The 13,685-nt window shown below is 37.0% G+C and overlaps 2 protein-coding genes across 3 annotated transcripts in view; one reads left to right on the top strand and one right to left on the bottom strand.

Annotated features, from left to right (window-relative positions):
• Nucleotides 1-324: 324 nt before the first annotated feature.
• Nucleotides 325-5,476, bottom strand: LSM3 (LSM3 homolog, U6 small nuclear RNA and mRNA degradation associated). Its single transcript, XM_081939660.1, has 4 exons — nt 5,348-5,476; nt 3,376-3,486; nt 1,208-1,303; nt 325-664 (listed from the first exon to the last, which is right to left on the bottom strand). Exons 1-4 carry the CDS (start codon nt 5,366-5,368, stop codon nt 584-586), a joined length of 309 nt encoding a protein of 102 aa, XP_081795786.1. The 5' UTR covers nt 5,369-5,476; the 3' UTR covers nt 325-583.
• The window catches only part of XPC (XPC complex subunit, DNA damage recognition and repair factor), a 23,286-nt gene continuing 14,986 nt past the window's right edge, over nt 5,386-13,685 (top strand). Inside the window, exons 1-5 of one of the 2 annotated variants that reach the window (XM_081939656.1) lie at nt 5,386-5,499; nt 7,988-8,180; nt 9,917-10,032; nt 12,136-12,250; nt 13,443-13,527. In XM_081939656.1, coding sequence (XP_081795782.1) covers nt 8,128-8,180; nt 9,917-10,032; nt 12,136-12,250; nt 13,443-13,527 — 369 coding nt within the window. In that variant the 5' untranslated portion in view covers nt 5,386-5,499; nt 7,988-8,127. Of the gene's footprint in view, nt 5,500-6,547; nt 6,963-7,987; nt 8,181-9,916; nt 10,033-12,135; nt 12,251-13,442; nt 13,528-13,685 lie in introns of those variants that run through there. The other variant, XM_081939655.1, reaches the window with a different exon arrangement.

Genomic DNA, 13,685 nt, shown 5'->3' with positions numbered 1-13,685 from the left:
ACAATACTTCTTTCCATAATTTCATTAACAATAGATACAAACACATACAAATATTTCGCTCATATGAATATTGAATGGACTGCCTAACTTCTTACGGTAATACTCTGGACAAAGTATTCCCTTTCTTAACCCAAAGTGTTACAAAGTTTGCCTTTTGTGGCTATTTTCCATTTAAATACAAATCAAATTTGATGACATTTATGTCTTTAAACTATGAATTTCAACTGACAGGAGAGTAGCATTTACCCAAACAGACAAAAATATTGATGCGTATGCACTACATTGAACTGTAACAAGCATGAAGACTATTCATGGATACACGTATACAAAATAAGTGAATTGGTTTATTTAAAAATGTACACAGGGAATACAGGTATTAACTAAACAAGAAAATCCACTGATTTGATGACATTGAATTGCCCCAAGAGGAAGAAAAGGAGTCTAATTTGCCAAATAAACATAAACTTTTGGAATACATAATCAGGATTGGGAATTCTCCTGTAAAATATTGGATAGTCCTAATACTCAGAGAGAGTGAGAGTTAACGTCTTGGAAGTCCAATAACCCACAGTGACCTGCAATGTCAGCCAACCCGCAGTGGAGGAGCAACCAATACAACTCCATCTCCTCTGACAAACAGCATTGGAATATTCCTCTTGGTAGACTGTGGAAAGAAAAAGCAACAAGGCTTAGACTACATTCAAGAATACCAAACAACCATTACCATATTCTCCTCCCCTTCTCCCCTCCATTCCATTCCTATTAAATAGAACTAGTTCTATTTAGGATGGTCTAGTGGTTAAGGCACCAAGCAAGTAGCCTCAGTTCTAGTCCACCTTGGGCATGAAAGCTGAATGGGTGACTTTAGTTAAGTCACTCTCTATCAGCCCAACTCACCTCACAGAGTTGTTGTGGGGAAAATAGGAGGAAGGAATATTATGTGTGTTTATCACTTTATTTATTGGGGAAAAAATAAATGCAGGATATAACTAAATACAATTCATAATCTTGGAAACAAGATTCAATTAAAATTTATTTGCACAATGAATACCACGGTAGATATATTTAATTTTTCATCCAACATTGTTTTGAATTGAAATGTATTAAACAATGATCTGATTAGCAGAGTGTAAGATAGTGCTTAAATTTATGCACCTTGCCCTTCTAATATTCAAACATTATTATCAGAGATATTAAAAATTCTCACCTTATAAATCTCTTCGTAAGTTTCTTCATCAATTTCTATTGTGGTCACAGTCTCTTCCACATCACCCAAAATCATATTTAAATGCTGGTCATATGCCTTTGAAATTGAAACAAGTTCATAATTTTTTTTTCTGGTGGCATCATTTATGTGGCACAAGTAGAAAAAAATTAAAATTCCAGCTTTAACATGTAGTAATTTGTTTTAATTTTCTAGTCTGCTGAACCTAACTCTTTATCATGCAAATTGATTTCTACAGTTACATTCCATGCATAATTGTTGGAACTGCTATAATCAGGCTGGATGATTCTTATATATATTGGTGGCAATAGTGTAAAATCCAACAATTTGGAAAATGATTTATTATAGAATGAAATCAATATTAAATGCTGATTTTTCTTTCTTGCCAGCTGTTTTTCTGTTCAATATATTTTATCAAAATTTTGATTTCTAAATCTATTCTAAGGTAGCTCTTACATGATAATAGCTGTCAGGACCCTTTGTCCCTTTATTGGAAATCATACATAATTCCCTTTAAAAGATGGCAAATTAAGTTATGGGAGTGTGCATCCAAGTCAAACTTAATTTCATATTTAAAAACAAGTTTGGCATAGAATTTTAATTTCAATTTGGAAACCTTGTCTGGATTATAATTCTGCATATGGACCTGTACTACATCCAAAATTTGGGTAGCTCTTAGCATAAGGATTTAACATAATAGCTTCTGTTTGAATTGTTAAAGAAGCACTTGAATTCTTATTTTTGACAGATACTTTTACTAATACGTTGTTTTGACTTATGACTAATTATATTGATCACTTTAGTTAATTATGGGGTATGGATTTAATCTTAATAGTTTTCAGATCTTAAATACAAAGAGTCTTTAATATGCAGTTCTGATCTAATGATATCTCAAAATTGTAATGTTCATTTTGTAACAGTCTTTTCTATTTTTTGTTTTTCTTATTTTTATACTAGATTTCTCCTCAATATATTAAATATATATTGAAATAAATGTTCTGTGCATATAACACACATAGCCAAACTTTAATGAAAAGTTCACAAGCAGGAAACTGAGTGAACAGCATCCTTCTGTTCAGCCATTGGACAGTTCTGAACAATATTCACTGAACAGTTGCTTTTATGCATTCACAAAGATGGATCTTGCTCAGGAGAGGCAGTCTAACTTAACAACTGAGATGAGTCCATGCAGAAATATACTTTATGGATGTGATAAAGCTCATTCATTCTTTAATGCATGCATCAAATATAAACAAACCCATTTCAAACACCACTATGTGCCAAAAACATGGATATAAAAAGTTATACATAATGAAGATGGAGATAAAGTTTTTCTTGTTATACTGTCTAGATAAAACTGAATATATTTTCAACTCTTTTTCCACTGAAATAATACTGAGGGCCAGCATTTGAACTCCCGAAGTTTTCCTCTATGTCAGATATAATGCTGCTATAACAAAAAAACTTTATATTTTTAGCAGATTTTTTTTATTTTTTCCCTTCTACAATACATTACAGTCATTATATCAACATTGTTATTTCATCATATCTGTACATGTATATAACAAAAAAAAACTTTAAACTTTGAACATCAACTATAATATTTTGCTTTTACAACTAGGTAAAGTAGTCCAGTTTTTAAAAGCAAAAATATTTTTACTACTGATGCAATTGCCTGAGAAAAGGGTAAAATACCACATTACTCAATGAAAAACTACATGCTTGTTTTTGATATAGCATGACACATGGACACAGATCATTAATAAACCATACACTGAATCTCTATTTGTTTTGCTAACTAATTGCAATTGTGGTGTAAAGCTGTGATTTTAAAAATGAAGATTCAAGATCTATACATGTTTATAACTTGTTTGTATTCATATCAAAAGCTCTAACAAATCCAGAGATAGAACAGAAATAAAGATTTAGAAAGGAAAATAGAAATCAGGAATAGGCTAAACAAACCATAATTACTTTGACTCAGACACAGAGGCATTTCACCCCTTTATAACCACTTGCAAATGGGCCCTGGTTATACCTAGGTTTGGAGTGTGATTCTCAAAAGCCTCTGCAGTCCTTCAGCTAAAAAAATGTACAACTCTACTTTAAAATTTCAGTCCCTCTCCCCACTTCTATGTAATTTTACTTACATGTAACCTGCCTCGAAGTTCTCGGTCATTCCTCATTTTTACATAAATCCGTTCATCAAGACTAAGCCTAATGAGATCCAAAGGCTCTTCTACAGTGTTGGTGGTTTGTTGCTATAAAATATAAAAATGTAGAGATATACTTTAGCAAAGACACCTGAGACAATTTGTTCCAGTAGTTAAGGCTAAGAATGAGAAGATAATGAAGTCTCACTTTAGGCATCAAAGCCAGCTGTGTGACTTTCAGCTGGTCATTCTCTCTCAGCCCAGGACGGAGTATTAGATTTGTTTGTTACCTTGAATTGTTTATAAAAATAATAAAAGCAGGTTGTATATAAATAAATAGTAAATGTTGGCTACTGATACTCATTTCTTCTCAAAAAATCCTAATCTGAGGATAACTAATGTTTACTGAAATCAAATGGGAAGCAATTAAGTTATAGTTTGTAATATAATGTAGTGAATTTTCATCAGCTGTCAGAGGGACAAGAATTCACTTGTGATGACTGGATCAACAGGAAAATGTAAGATTAGAGAAACTGTATACTGCTTCCCTCAACTTAATCCACATTACTAATTGTTCAATATATTCATATTTGCTTTTGAAAAATCTTAGAAAAGACCACCTCTTTTTTAAACAAAAGACTGGATGTAAATTTCACTAGAAAAGACTTAGTCTATCTTGTCAAATATTATAATAATGTCTATATTTTGCTGAGTTTGAGTCAATGTCCTTCAAATAAAAGTATTACATATAATTGAATTTTTCTTTGACCATAATACTTACCAATCCCAAACAAAAAGACTTTAGTGATATATACTATTTTTCTGCTTTATATTTAAAGTTCATAATCTTATTTTCCAATATTGAAAAAGGTCACTAATTGCAAGAAAGCTATAAAATAATTAAAAAGTTTTATATCAAGAAATGCTCATACAATTGAGATTTTATAGCCTAAACATTCCTACTTATAAACAGCATATCTATATGAACTTGCTACCCCCTTCAACAAGTATAAGTTGAATAATTTTACACACAAAAGGCATTCAACAACCACACAAATATGTACACCCAGTTCACAGCAACACATTAGTGGTACACGTGCTTTGAAAAAAGGTGCCTGTTAGGTTCAATCCAGGGGTCGCTCAAGGTTTAAGGATCAATATAGCAATGGAATGATTTAAGGCCGTATTTCCTTAAACTTTTTCCCCTCAGGATCTCTTGCCACTTTTAAAAATTATAACAGACCCCAAAATAGTTGTTTGTATGGATTATATTTATCAATATTCACATCAAAAATTAAAGTCGACACTTGGATAAGCAGCAAAACGTTTCAAACCAAAAAGAAAATTGAGTCAGTTGTGCTGACTCAACTTCCAGTCTGGATGGCTGAGAATCCTTCTTCGGCTTCTCACTATAGTCTAGTAAGGTTTTTAATATTGCATTACTTTTCTACACAGACTGACTGGGAAATCATTTCGATTTTGCGGACCCCCCCGGGACGCCCCATTTTGAGAAAACACCGATTTAAGATATTTGATTAGAAACCATGAAACAGCATTTCATCCACTGCAAAACCTTAATGTTGTCTTATGTTTGTATCAGTTAAGGCTTTGGAAAAGGAAACCAAAAGCAGATTATATAAGTCGTATCGGTATTTGAGATGAGCGGCAGTATAAAACTGTAAGACTTGTGGACTTCAACTCCCAGAATTCTGGGAGTTGAAGTCCACAAGTCTTAACAATTGCCAAGTTTGGGGACTCCTGGATTAAACGAACCTCAAGAAACAGGTCGCTGAATGAAACACGAACGCCCACCAGGAGCCGTTTACTGGGACTTTGCGAAACTCAAAGAGAGAGCTAGGAACCGAAGCTCTACTTAACCCCCAGCTTTCCTACACTTTCCGCTGCAACGGGGTCAAGTCCCTAGAAGATTCAGCGGCCGCCCAGCCGCCAAACCAGCCTTTTCACCCACCTGGTCCACCTCGTCCGCCATTTTTTCAAAGGCAGACCGCTTTCTTCTCGCGAGATTTTAAATCACGCCTTGATACGGCGCTTCCGAACGTCTATAGCGGAGTATACATAAAGCTGCGAAAATAAATGCTCGCGTAAACGTCCAGCTTCCGGGTTAGTTCATCGAAATCGCCGCTCTTTTTCTCTTTCCAGTACTGCAATTTTTTTAAAACTCTGCTTGGGCTGGACTGGACCATATATATATAATTTTCCCCCAACCTGAGAGATTTTAAGATGTGTGGATTTCAATTCCTGATCCATTTCAATGTTGCCCAGGTTTAGAAACACTGGGTTAGATTATCCTAAAGATGCTTTTTGTCTTGTCTTTTTATGTACACTAAAAGCCTATGCACCAAAGACAAATTCCTTGTGTGTCCAATCACACTTGGCCAATAAAGAATTCTATTCTATTCTATTCTTTTTTAAGAGGCAACTGGACAAGCACCTTTGGGATAATACTAACCACGACCTGGATTACTGAGAATCTCCATAGACGCCGGGTTAGTTCACACACAAAACAAGGCTGGTGGAAAGGAAGCCGCCTCCGTCCGCGGTTTTCCTCAGCCCGTTCTTTAAGGCGTCTCCCTTTGTTTGAACCGATTCAAAACCGCCCCGTGTGAATGAATATTAATAGATCAGGCGTAAAACTTGAGCGCTTTTATTCTTCAAGGGAGCCGAGAAATAAGCTTGCAGGAGCTTCCTCCGATTGCAAGGGAGAAACACAAAAACAGTTTTTTCCCGAACGCCAACGCTCTACTAAACAAATAATTCCCTCACCAATGTAAAGCCATTCACTAAGGCTGCATTACTATTACTATTAGTCTTCTCATCGTTCCTATCACCCATCTCCTCCCACTTATGACTGCAGGAATGTAGCTTTGTTGCCTCTATCCTTACGATTTATATTGATCGTTTCCTAATATGATTTCATTGCATATTTGTACCCTATGAGTATCATTAAGTGTTGTACCTTATGATTCTTGATGAATGTATTTTATTCTCCTTATGTATACTGAGAGCATATGCACCACCTTGCGTGTCCAATCACACTTGGCCAATAAAGAATCCTATTCTGTTCTATGCGAAGCGCAGCCAGTCAGCTGGATCCCGAGTAATAACAGCGATTCACAAGGACAAACCAGCGCAGCTTCCCCGGAGCCGCCGGCACGGAAGGGACGTCAAGGGAGGAGGCGCCACCGCAAGCCGGGAGCCTCTCGGCGTGGCTCTCTGTCTTGCTTGCCTCCTGCGAGAAGCGGGGAATAACGGAGGGCGGCTTGTAAGGCGCGGGCACCCTGCGCTAAGCCCGAAAGAGACGCTTCGCTCTTCCTTGGCATCTTCGGGGGGCCGCCCGGTTTCTACCTCCTTAATCGCTGTTCTCTCCTTCGGGATTCCGCCGCGCCTAGTGGCGGCGGATCGGGGTGTTTTCTGTCGCGGAATAGTGGCCGTGATGGTCGGGAAGCGTAAAGGGGTCTCGCAGGTCTCGCAGGTGCAGGGGTCCTGCAAGAAAGTCAAGGGAGAGGGTCCAGCCGCCGCCGCCGCTTCTTCCTCGGGTCTGAAAACTTGTGAGCAGCGAGACGGTAAAAAGACAAGTCAGATTTCGAGCAGGAGTAGGCTGGGAGCATCGGGGGTGGTGGTTGGGGAGCTGGGGGGACAGCCTGGAAAGGAGTAAGTGTAATTAAAGCAGCTTTTTTTTTCTGCTGCTCTTGGCAGATTCCATGCCTTCTTTCGTCTCTTATGGAATAGCAAGTTTCCTTGCCCTTCCTGAGCGTTAGCAACTTGGATCGCTTCGGGCGGAATTCTCCCTTATGCAACGCTTATGTAAAAATGGTTAGAGAAAGTTCCCAGTACTGTTGCTCAGCCCTTTTAAATCCCCCCTCTCTTTAAAATAAGTGTTTCTGCAGTTCCAAATTTAAGAGGCTATTCACAATAAACCCTGACAGTAAAGTGCAATACTGTGGGGTGCACAATGAAGTTGTGAATGAAGCTCGAGTTGTTGTGCCACGTGATTAAAGCACACTTTGAATGGCGCTCTCCTTTGTAGAGTTACTGTTGTAGTTACATAAGCGCGCAGTTCTTTGTCCGCCAATATATGTTTAGAAAATACTAAATGTTTCATGGAAAGGACCTTGTGTAATTACTCCCCCCCCCCCAAGAGTGAAAACAAAGGCTGACTTCAGTTCTTTATTAAGGTGACCAACTTTTTTACAATGAAAAGGAGGACAAAACACGTTCTATTATTCTATCAGAATGGGATACAGCTTTCTGTTGATTAGGTTATTGAGTTATGATGCCCTTGTTTTGTTAATGCACCAAGGATATTCAGTAAACTTTAAGGGAGAATAAAAGAAAGGTTTTGTCACTAATACAAAATTATAAAGTTCGCTTATAATGCTGAGTGTATTGAATTAAATAAAAAATATCTGCTTGTCTACACACTTAAGCAGAAACATCCTAAGATAATTTAGAAATTCTTGCAGTTTAATTTTGAAAAGATAATTGGAATTTGAGTGGGCTTTTGCTTAAAAAATCTTCCATTAAAAATCAATAATCTACTTTTCCCCCAGTAATTTTTTTTTGCACTTTTCTCCATTTTTTGATACAGATCATTTGGAAGATGCAAAACCTGACAAGAAAAGTAGGCCCAAATCGTCATCTGGAAAAAAGAGAGAAAAGGAGCAAGTTTCTCAGACACTTCGGAAAAATTCCAATGAAAAAAGACCAAAATCCAAAGTCAAGGAAGAAATGAATAGAAGTATAGAAAGTCAAGGGTTCCTTCCAAAAGCGGGGAAATGCAGGTGAGCAATTTTAAAGTTTTTTTGTAGACATTTTCAATATATACATACAAATTATTAGAATTAGAATAGAATGGAATAACAGAGTTGGAAGGGACCTTGGAGGTCTTCTAGTCCAACCCCTGCTCAGGCAGGAAACCCTACACCATTTCAGACAAATTGTTATACAACATCTTCTTTAAACTTCCAGTGTTGGAGCATTCACAACTTCTGGAGGCAAGTTGTTCCACTGATTAATTGTTCTAAGTGTCGGGAAATTTTTCAGTTCTAAGTTGCTTCTCTCCTTGATTAGTTTCCACCCATTGCTTCTTGCCCTGCCTCAGGTGCTTTGGAGAATAGTTTGACTCCCTCTTCTTTGTGGCAGCCCCTGAGATACTGGAACTCTGCTATTATCTCCCCTAATCCTTCTTTTCATTGAACTAGACGTACCCAGTTCCTGCGACCGTTCTTCATATGTTTTAGCCTTCAGTCCCCTATTGAAAGAGTCAATTGAAAGTCCATTAAGCCTACGTAGTGCAACCCTCTACTTAGTGTGGCAATCCAGAATAAATTTTAGCTTCTGCTGGAAAACAGAAAACGGGACCCCAGCAGGTGTGTTTTTGCTGTTGTTAAACTGCTCTTACTGTTGTTTTGGCATAAAAGTTGCCTAAAAAGTAACCAGAATCTCATTTTTTTTCTGGAATTATAGACCACTAGAAAGATAGATAATAGAATAGCACTTGATATTCTGAAGAGGTATGGCATCTCTTCAAATACTTGAAAAGTGCCATGACATCCCCTCTCAGTTGCCATTTTTCAGGACTAATGTACCTAGTCCCTTCAGTTGCTCCTCATAAGGCGTAATTTCTTATCGCCTTATCATCTTTTCTCCCATTCTAATTTTTCTAAAAAATAGAATAATCCCTTAAACTGAACACAGTACTTCAAAGCAGATTCTCACTAATGCAAAATGTACAGGTATTCCTCAACGACCACAATTGAGCCCAAAATGTATGTTGTTAAGTGAGAAGTTTGTGAAGTGAGTTTTGTCCCAGTTTACGACTTTTCCTGACACATTTGTTAAGTGAGTCACTGCAGTTGTTAAATTAGTAACAGCTTTGTTAAGTGAATCTGGCTGCTCCATTGACTTCACTTGTCAGAAGTTTGCAGAAGGGGACCACATGACACGGAGACACTGCAACTATCATAAATATGAATCAGTTCTCAAGCATCTGGATGTAAATCATGTGACCACGGGGATGCTGCTACGGTCATAACTGAAAAATGGTCATAAGTAACTTTTTTCAGAGCCGTTGTAAGTTTGAATGGTCTTTAAGTGAATTGTTGTAAGTCGAGGACTACCTGTATTGGAACTTTTATTTGCCAAAGTTGAAACTGCAGTGGTTGTTTCACACTAAATGTTATCAAAGCAGATATCTCCTAATCTTATGCCTGTGAATTAGGTTTGTTTTTCCTAAGAGTAGAATACTGCATTTGTAACTATTAAATTTCATGTGGTTTTCTTCCCACTTAACCTGTGAAGATTCTTTGGAGGTCAGTTTATGTCTCCTGAAACAATCTGAATTTCGTACCTTTTTCCATTTTGCAATGACTATAAGGAATTTAGAGGTTTTTGTTTTTTTGCTTTGGTTACACGCACTTTGTTATGTTGTCTCAAGTGTGAATCGTATCAGAGAAAGCAAAGGAGAGTACATGAGACAAGACAAAAATCATAGTATATTTCTTTTTGAATTCAATAGTGGCTTGCAGAGAACTCCTTTAAAGAAAAAAACAGATGCAAAAAAAGAATTGATTATTACAAAGAAAGAAGAAGAGGAGGATGAGGAAAGTGAGGAAGAATGGGAAGATGTGGAAGGTAACACATTCTTCATTTTCTGCTATATGAGCCATTTGTCTCATTTACTGATGACTATTTTGGCTTCTCGTGGTTTATGCTTATTTTCATACTGAAGCCGTCCAAAGATTATCACATATCTATTGAATGTTGTGTTTCTTTTATGCCTGTCTGAGCCTGATTGAGTGTTTTTAACAATCACTAGTGCCACGTAATGGAGTGAGCGCCCGTTACTTGTCCCAGCTTCTGTCACCCTAGCAGTTCGAAAGCACATTGAAAAAAATGAAGTAGAAAAATAGGAACCACCTTTGGTTGGAAGGTAACAGCATTCCATGCGCCTTCGGCGTTTAGTCATGCCGGCCACATGACCACGGAGATGTCTTTGGACAGTGCTGGCTCTTCAACTTTGAAACGGAGATGAGCACTGCCCCCTGGAGTCGGGAACAATTAGCACATATGTCCGAGGGGAACCTTTACCTTTACCTATATTGTTTCTTCGGTTGCAAATCAGATGAAGGAACTATCTGGAAGTTGATGTTGCTGAAACTTTCATTTAGCATGTCAATCCTCTCTTTCACAAAGATCATCCTTAGCTACAAGTAATGAAAACATAGCACTGTTTTAAATAATAATTTTAAAGCAACTTTCTTTATTAAATTTAAAACTCTGAGAGAGATGGGCGGTTAAAAAATGTGAAAAAGAAATAAAAATAATTTAGATCCCACCTTTTATTCAGGAGCTCAAGACAATCTGCATAGTGATTCCACCACCCATTTTTTCCCCCTTACAATAACCATTTGGGGATTTGTCTCCACTAGTTTTAGTTTATCCGATCTAAGATGGTACAATAAATTGATTAATTAAAAATGAAAAAAGATGGTAAAAAGGGGAGAAAGCATGAAAAATGCATCGAGGTAGTCCTTAACCTATGACCACAATTGGAACCAGAATTTCCATTGCTAGGCAAGGTGATTGTTAAGCGAGTCGTATCTGATTTTATGACCTTTTTTGTCATAGTTAAGCGACTCACGTTAAGCAAATTTGGCTTCCCCCAGCTGGGAAGCTTGCAAATGGTGATCACATGACTCGGGGAGAATGCAACTATTGTAAATAAATGCCATTTGCCAAGCACCCAAATTTTGATGACATGACAAAAGGGATGCTGCAACAGTCATATGTGACTGTAAGAACTGGTCAAGTCACTATTTTCATGCTGTTGCAACTTTGAATAGACACTAAACAAATGGTTGTATATCAAGGGCTACATATAGTAAGTTCATTCTGATGCTGAACTGTGCTTTAGTTTCTCCTCATAAAAATCCTTAGAAATCTAATAATAAGTGAAAGATGAACCCATATTTTACGCACAATGTTTCTATAATCATTATTTTTCATGCTGAACAAGGTTGCTTAATAAAGGATTACCTCATGTAATAATGATTCCTTATGAGCTGGACATGGCTGTTGGGTTGGTGTTAGAACAGAAGGAAATAGCAATAGACTTAGACTTATATACTGCTTCAGTGCTTTACAGCCTTTTCTATGTGGTTTACACATCAGCATATTGCCTGCAACAATCTGGGTCCTCATTTTACCAACTTTGGAAGGATGGAAGGCTGAGTCAACCTTGAGCTGGTGAGAATTGAACTGCTAGCAGTCAGCAGTCAGCAGAATTAGCCTGCAATACTGCATTCCAACCACTGTGCCACCTCGGCTCATGTATTGCATTAAATACTAGTTTTCCAATGTAACATGGATATGTGCCATAACAGACATTTATAAATGTCTTCTCCAATCTGATGTCTTACATCTATGTTGGAAATATAGCTTCCTAACTAGCAAAGCCAGTAGTGTCCATTAGAGCACCCAGTTGGGGAAGAGTGACTCATAAATGAATGTGATATTTGCCTGATTGATAGGCAAAATATTTGTTAGATTGATAGGCACATACTATTTAGCTCGTTGCCAAAACATGTGATTCAGAAATACTCATAAATTGTCATATTCTTATGCCTTCATGTATCTTAATTTTCTGACATTGAAACCATATGGGAAGCAGCCCTGAACTGGAACTGTTCGATTCTGTTTGAAACACATTGGTTAGATTTAAACTTTTGTTTCCAGAAATTTGTGAACCTGAGATCGAGATGCTGAAAGAAGCTAAGGCACCAAAGCTTCCGAACACAACTGTTGAGATAGAAATTGAAACACCTGAACAAGCCAAGAAAAGAGAGAGAAGGTTGGCAAGACATCCATGTGGGGTGGAGTCCCAATGGAGTTGGGTGGCCAATAAATTTAAAATAATAATAAATATTTGGGGGTTTCACAATTGATTTGGCTTTTAGAGTTAAAGCGTCTATATAAAAGATATTCTGAGATTTTGCTATGGTCTCTTTTTCCAATTTGGTCCCCAAGTTTTGTAAATACCTTTGCTATTTACAATTGTGAATCTTGTGTGTTACATAGTTTTAAGATTAAGAAAAATTGGTTCTTCTTCTTTAGGATTTTGGTAACCTTCATTGATATTTTGTTTGTGCTGTCCTTATTTTTGGCTATTACAACCATGCCTTGTTATATTTTGCTTTGTCTTGACATTTGACTAGAATTAGGATTAGGATTTGGTTGCTTAGCGATGCATTTGTTAAGCGAGTCATCATATGGCAAGACCAAATTTCACAACCATTTTTACTGTGGCCATTAAGCCAAGAATGAGAGAGAGAGAAAGAGGGAAGGAAAGAGAGAAATAATATTACAAAAGTTTTTTCTTTTTTACTGTTGCTAAACGTAATATTTGAAAAGCAGGGGAAAAAAATGAAGGGGCCTAAAAGTGCATTTATCACGTTTTTCTTAGAACAATTAGCTGAACTCTGCTTTGTTTATCATTATTTTAGGTAGCAAAAGCTCATTATTCAGGTTAAATTGCCGTGTTGGCACTTTGCGATAAATAAGTGGGTTTTGGGTTGCAGTTTGGGCACTCGGTCTCTAAAAAGTTTGCAAATGCTGGTGTATAGCTTCTGACAAATTGTAATATATTAAGTGATCCTTGCAGTTTCTTGCTATAAATGACTGCTCAAAATCTAGATTGCACTTAATCAGAACTGTGATTTTTATTTTTCCTGAGGTTTTCTTGTTCTTTTCATGTATTTCTGGTGGATAAGATTCCCAGCAACCATTTTTGAAAGAGCTTCAGGAACAACAAAATGGCACTTATTTTGAAAGAAAGATCCTATATGTCATTATAACTTAGAGTCAGTTTGGTTTGGTGTTTAAGGCAGTAAGTTAGAAACTCACAGGATTGTTGTTATGGGAAAAAATAGGAGGAAGGAGTATTAGGTATAAGACATCTTGAGTTATTTGTAAAGATAATAAAAGCATGATGTAAATAAAATAATTAAATAGAACATTGATTTGGTTTACCTGAAATCTTGCAGAGAGAAACGGCAAGCTGAGTTCGAGATATATCTCCGTCGAGTGGTGAAACGCTTCAGCAAAGAAGTCCGTGAAGATACCCATAAGGTTTGAACTTCAGGGTTAAGTTGTCAGAAAATTGGGGGACTTCTAGGGGCAAAGTTCATTATCTGAATTATGACATTTATCAATTTACCCTGGCAATTAAACCAATTGAATTTGAAGGTACTTTAGAGTTAGGACCATCTAACGATGGTGCTACGGTG

Source organism: Natrix helvetica (genome assembly GCF_964273705.1).
Source record: "Natrix helvetica genome assembly, chromosome: 1".
NCBI classification, from domain to species: domain Eukaryota; kingdom Metazoa; phylum Chordata; class Lepidosauria; order Squamata; family Natricidae; genus Natrix; species Natrix helvetica.
This window is presented reverse-complemented; position numbering and strand designations above follow the sequence as displayed.

What these genes read in the sequence shown, in the direction of transcription:
- LSM3 (XM_081939660.1), bottom strand. Translation starts at nt 5,368, where the DNA reads ATGGCGGACGAGGTGGACCAG. An exon ending in AACTTCGAGGCAGGTTACAT is followed by an intron (nt 1,304 to 3,375) that starts GTAAGTAAAATT and finishes TCAATTTCAAAG; the next exon opens with GCATATGACCAGCATTTAAA. An exon ending in CTTACGAAGAGATTTATAAG is followed by an intron (nt 665 to 1,207) that starts GTGAGAATTTTT and finishes TTCTTTCCACAG; the next exon opens with TCTACCAAGAGGAATATTCC.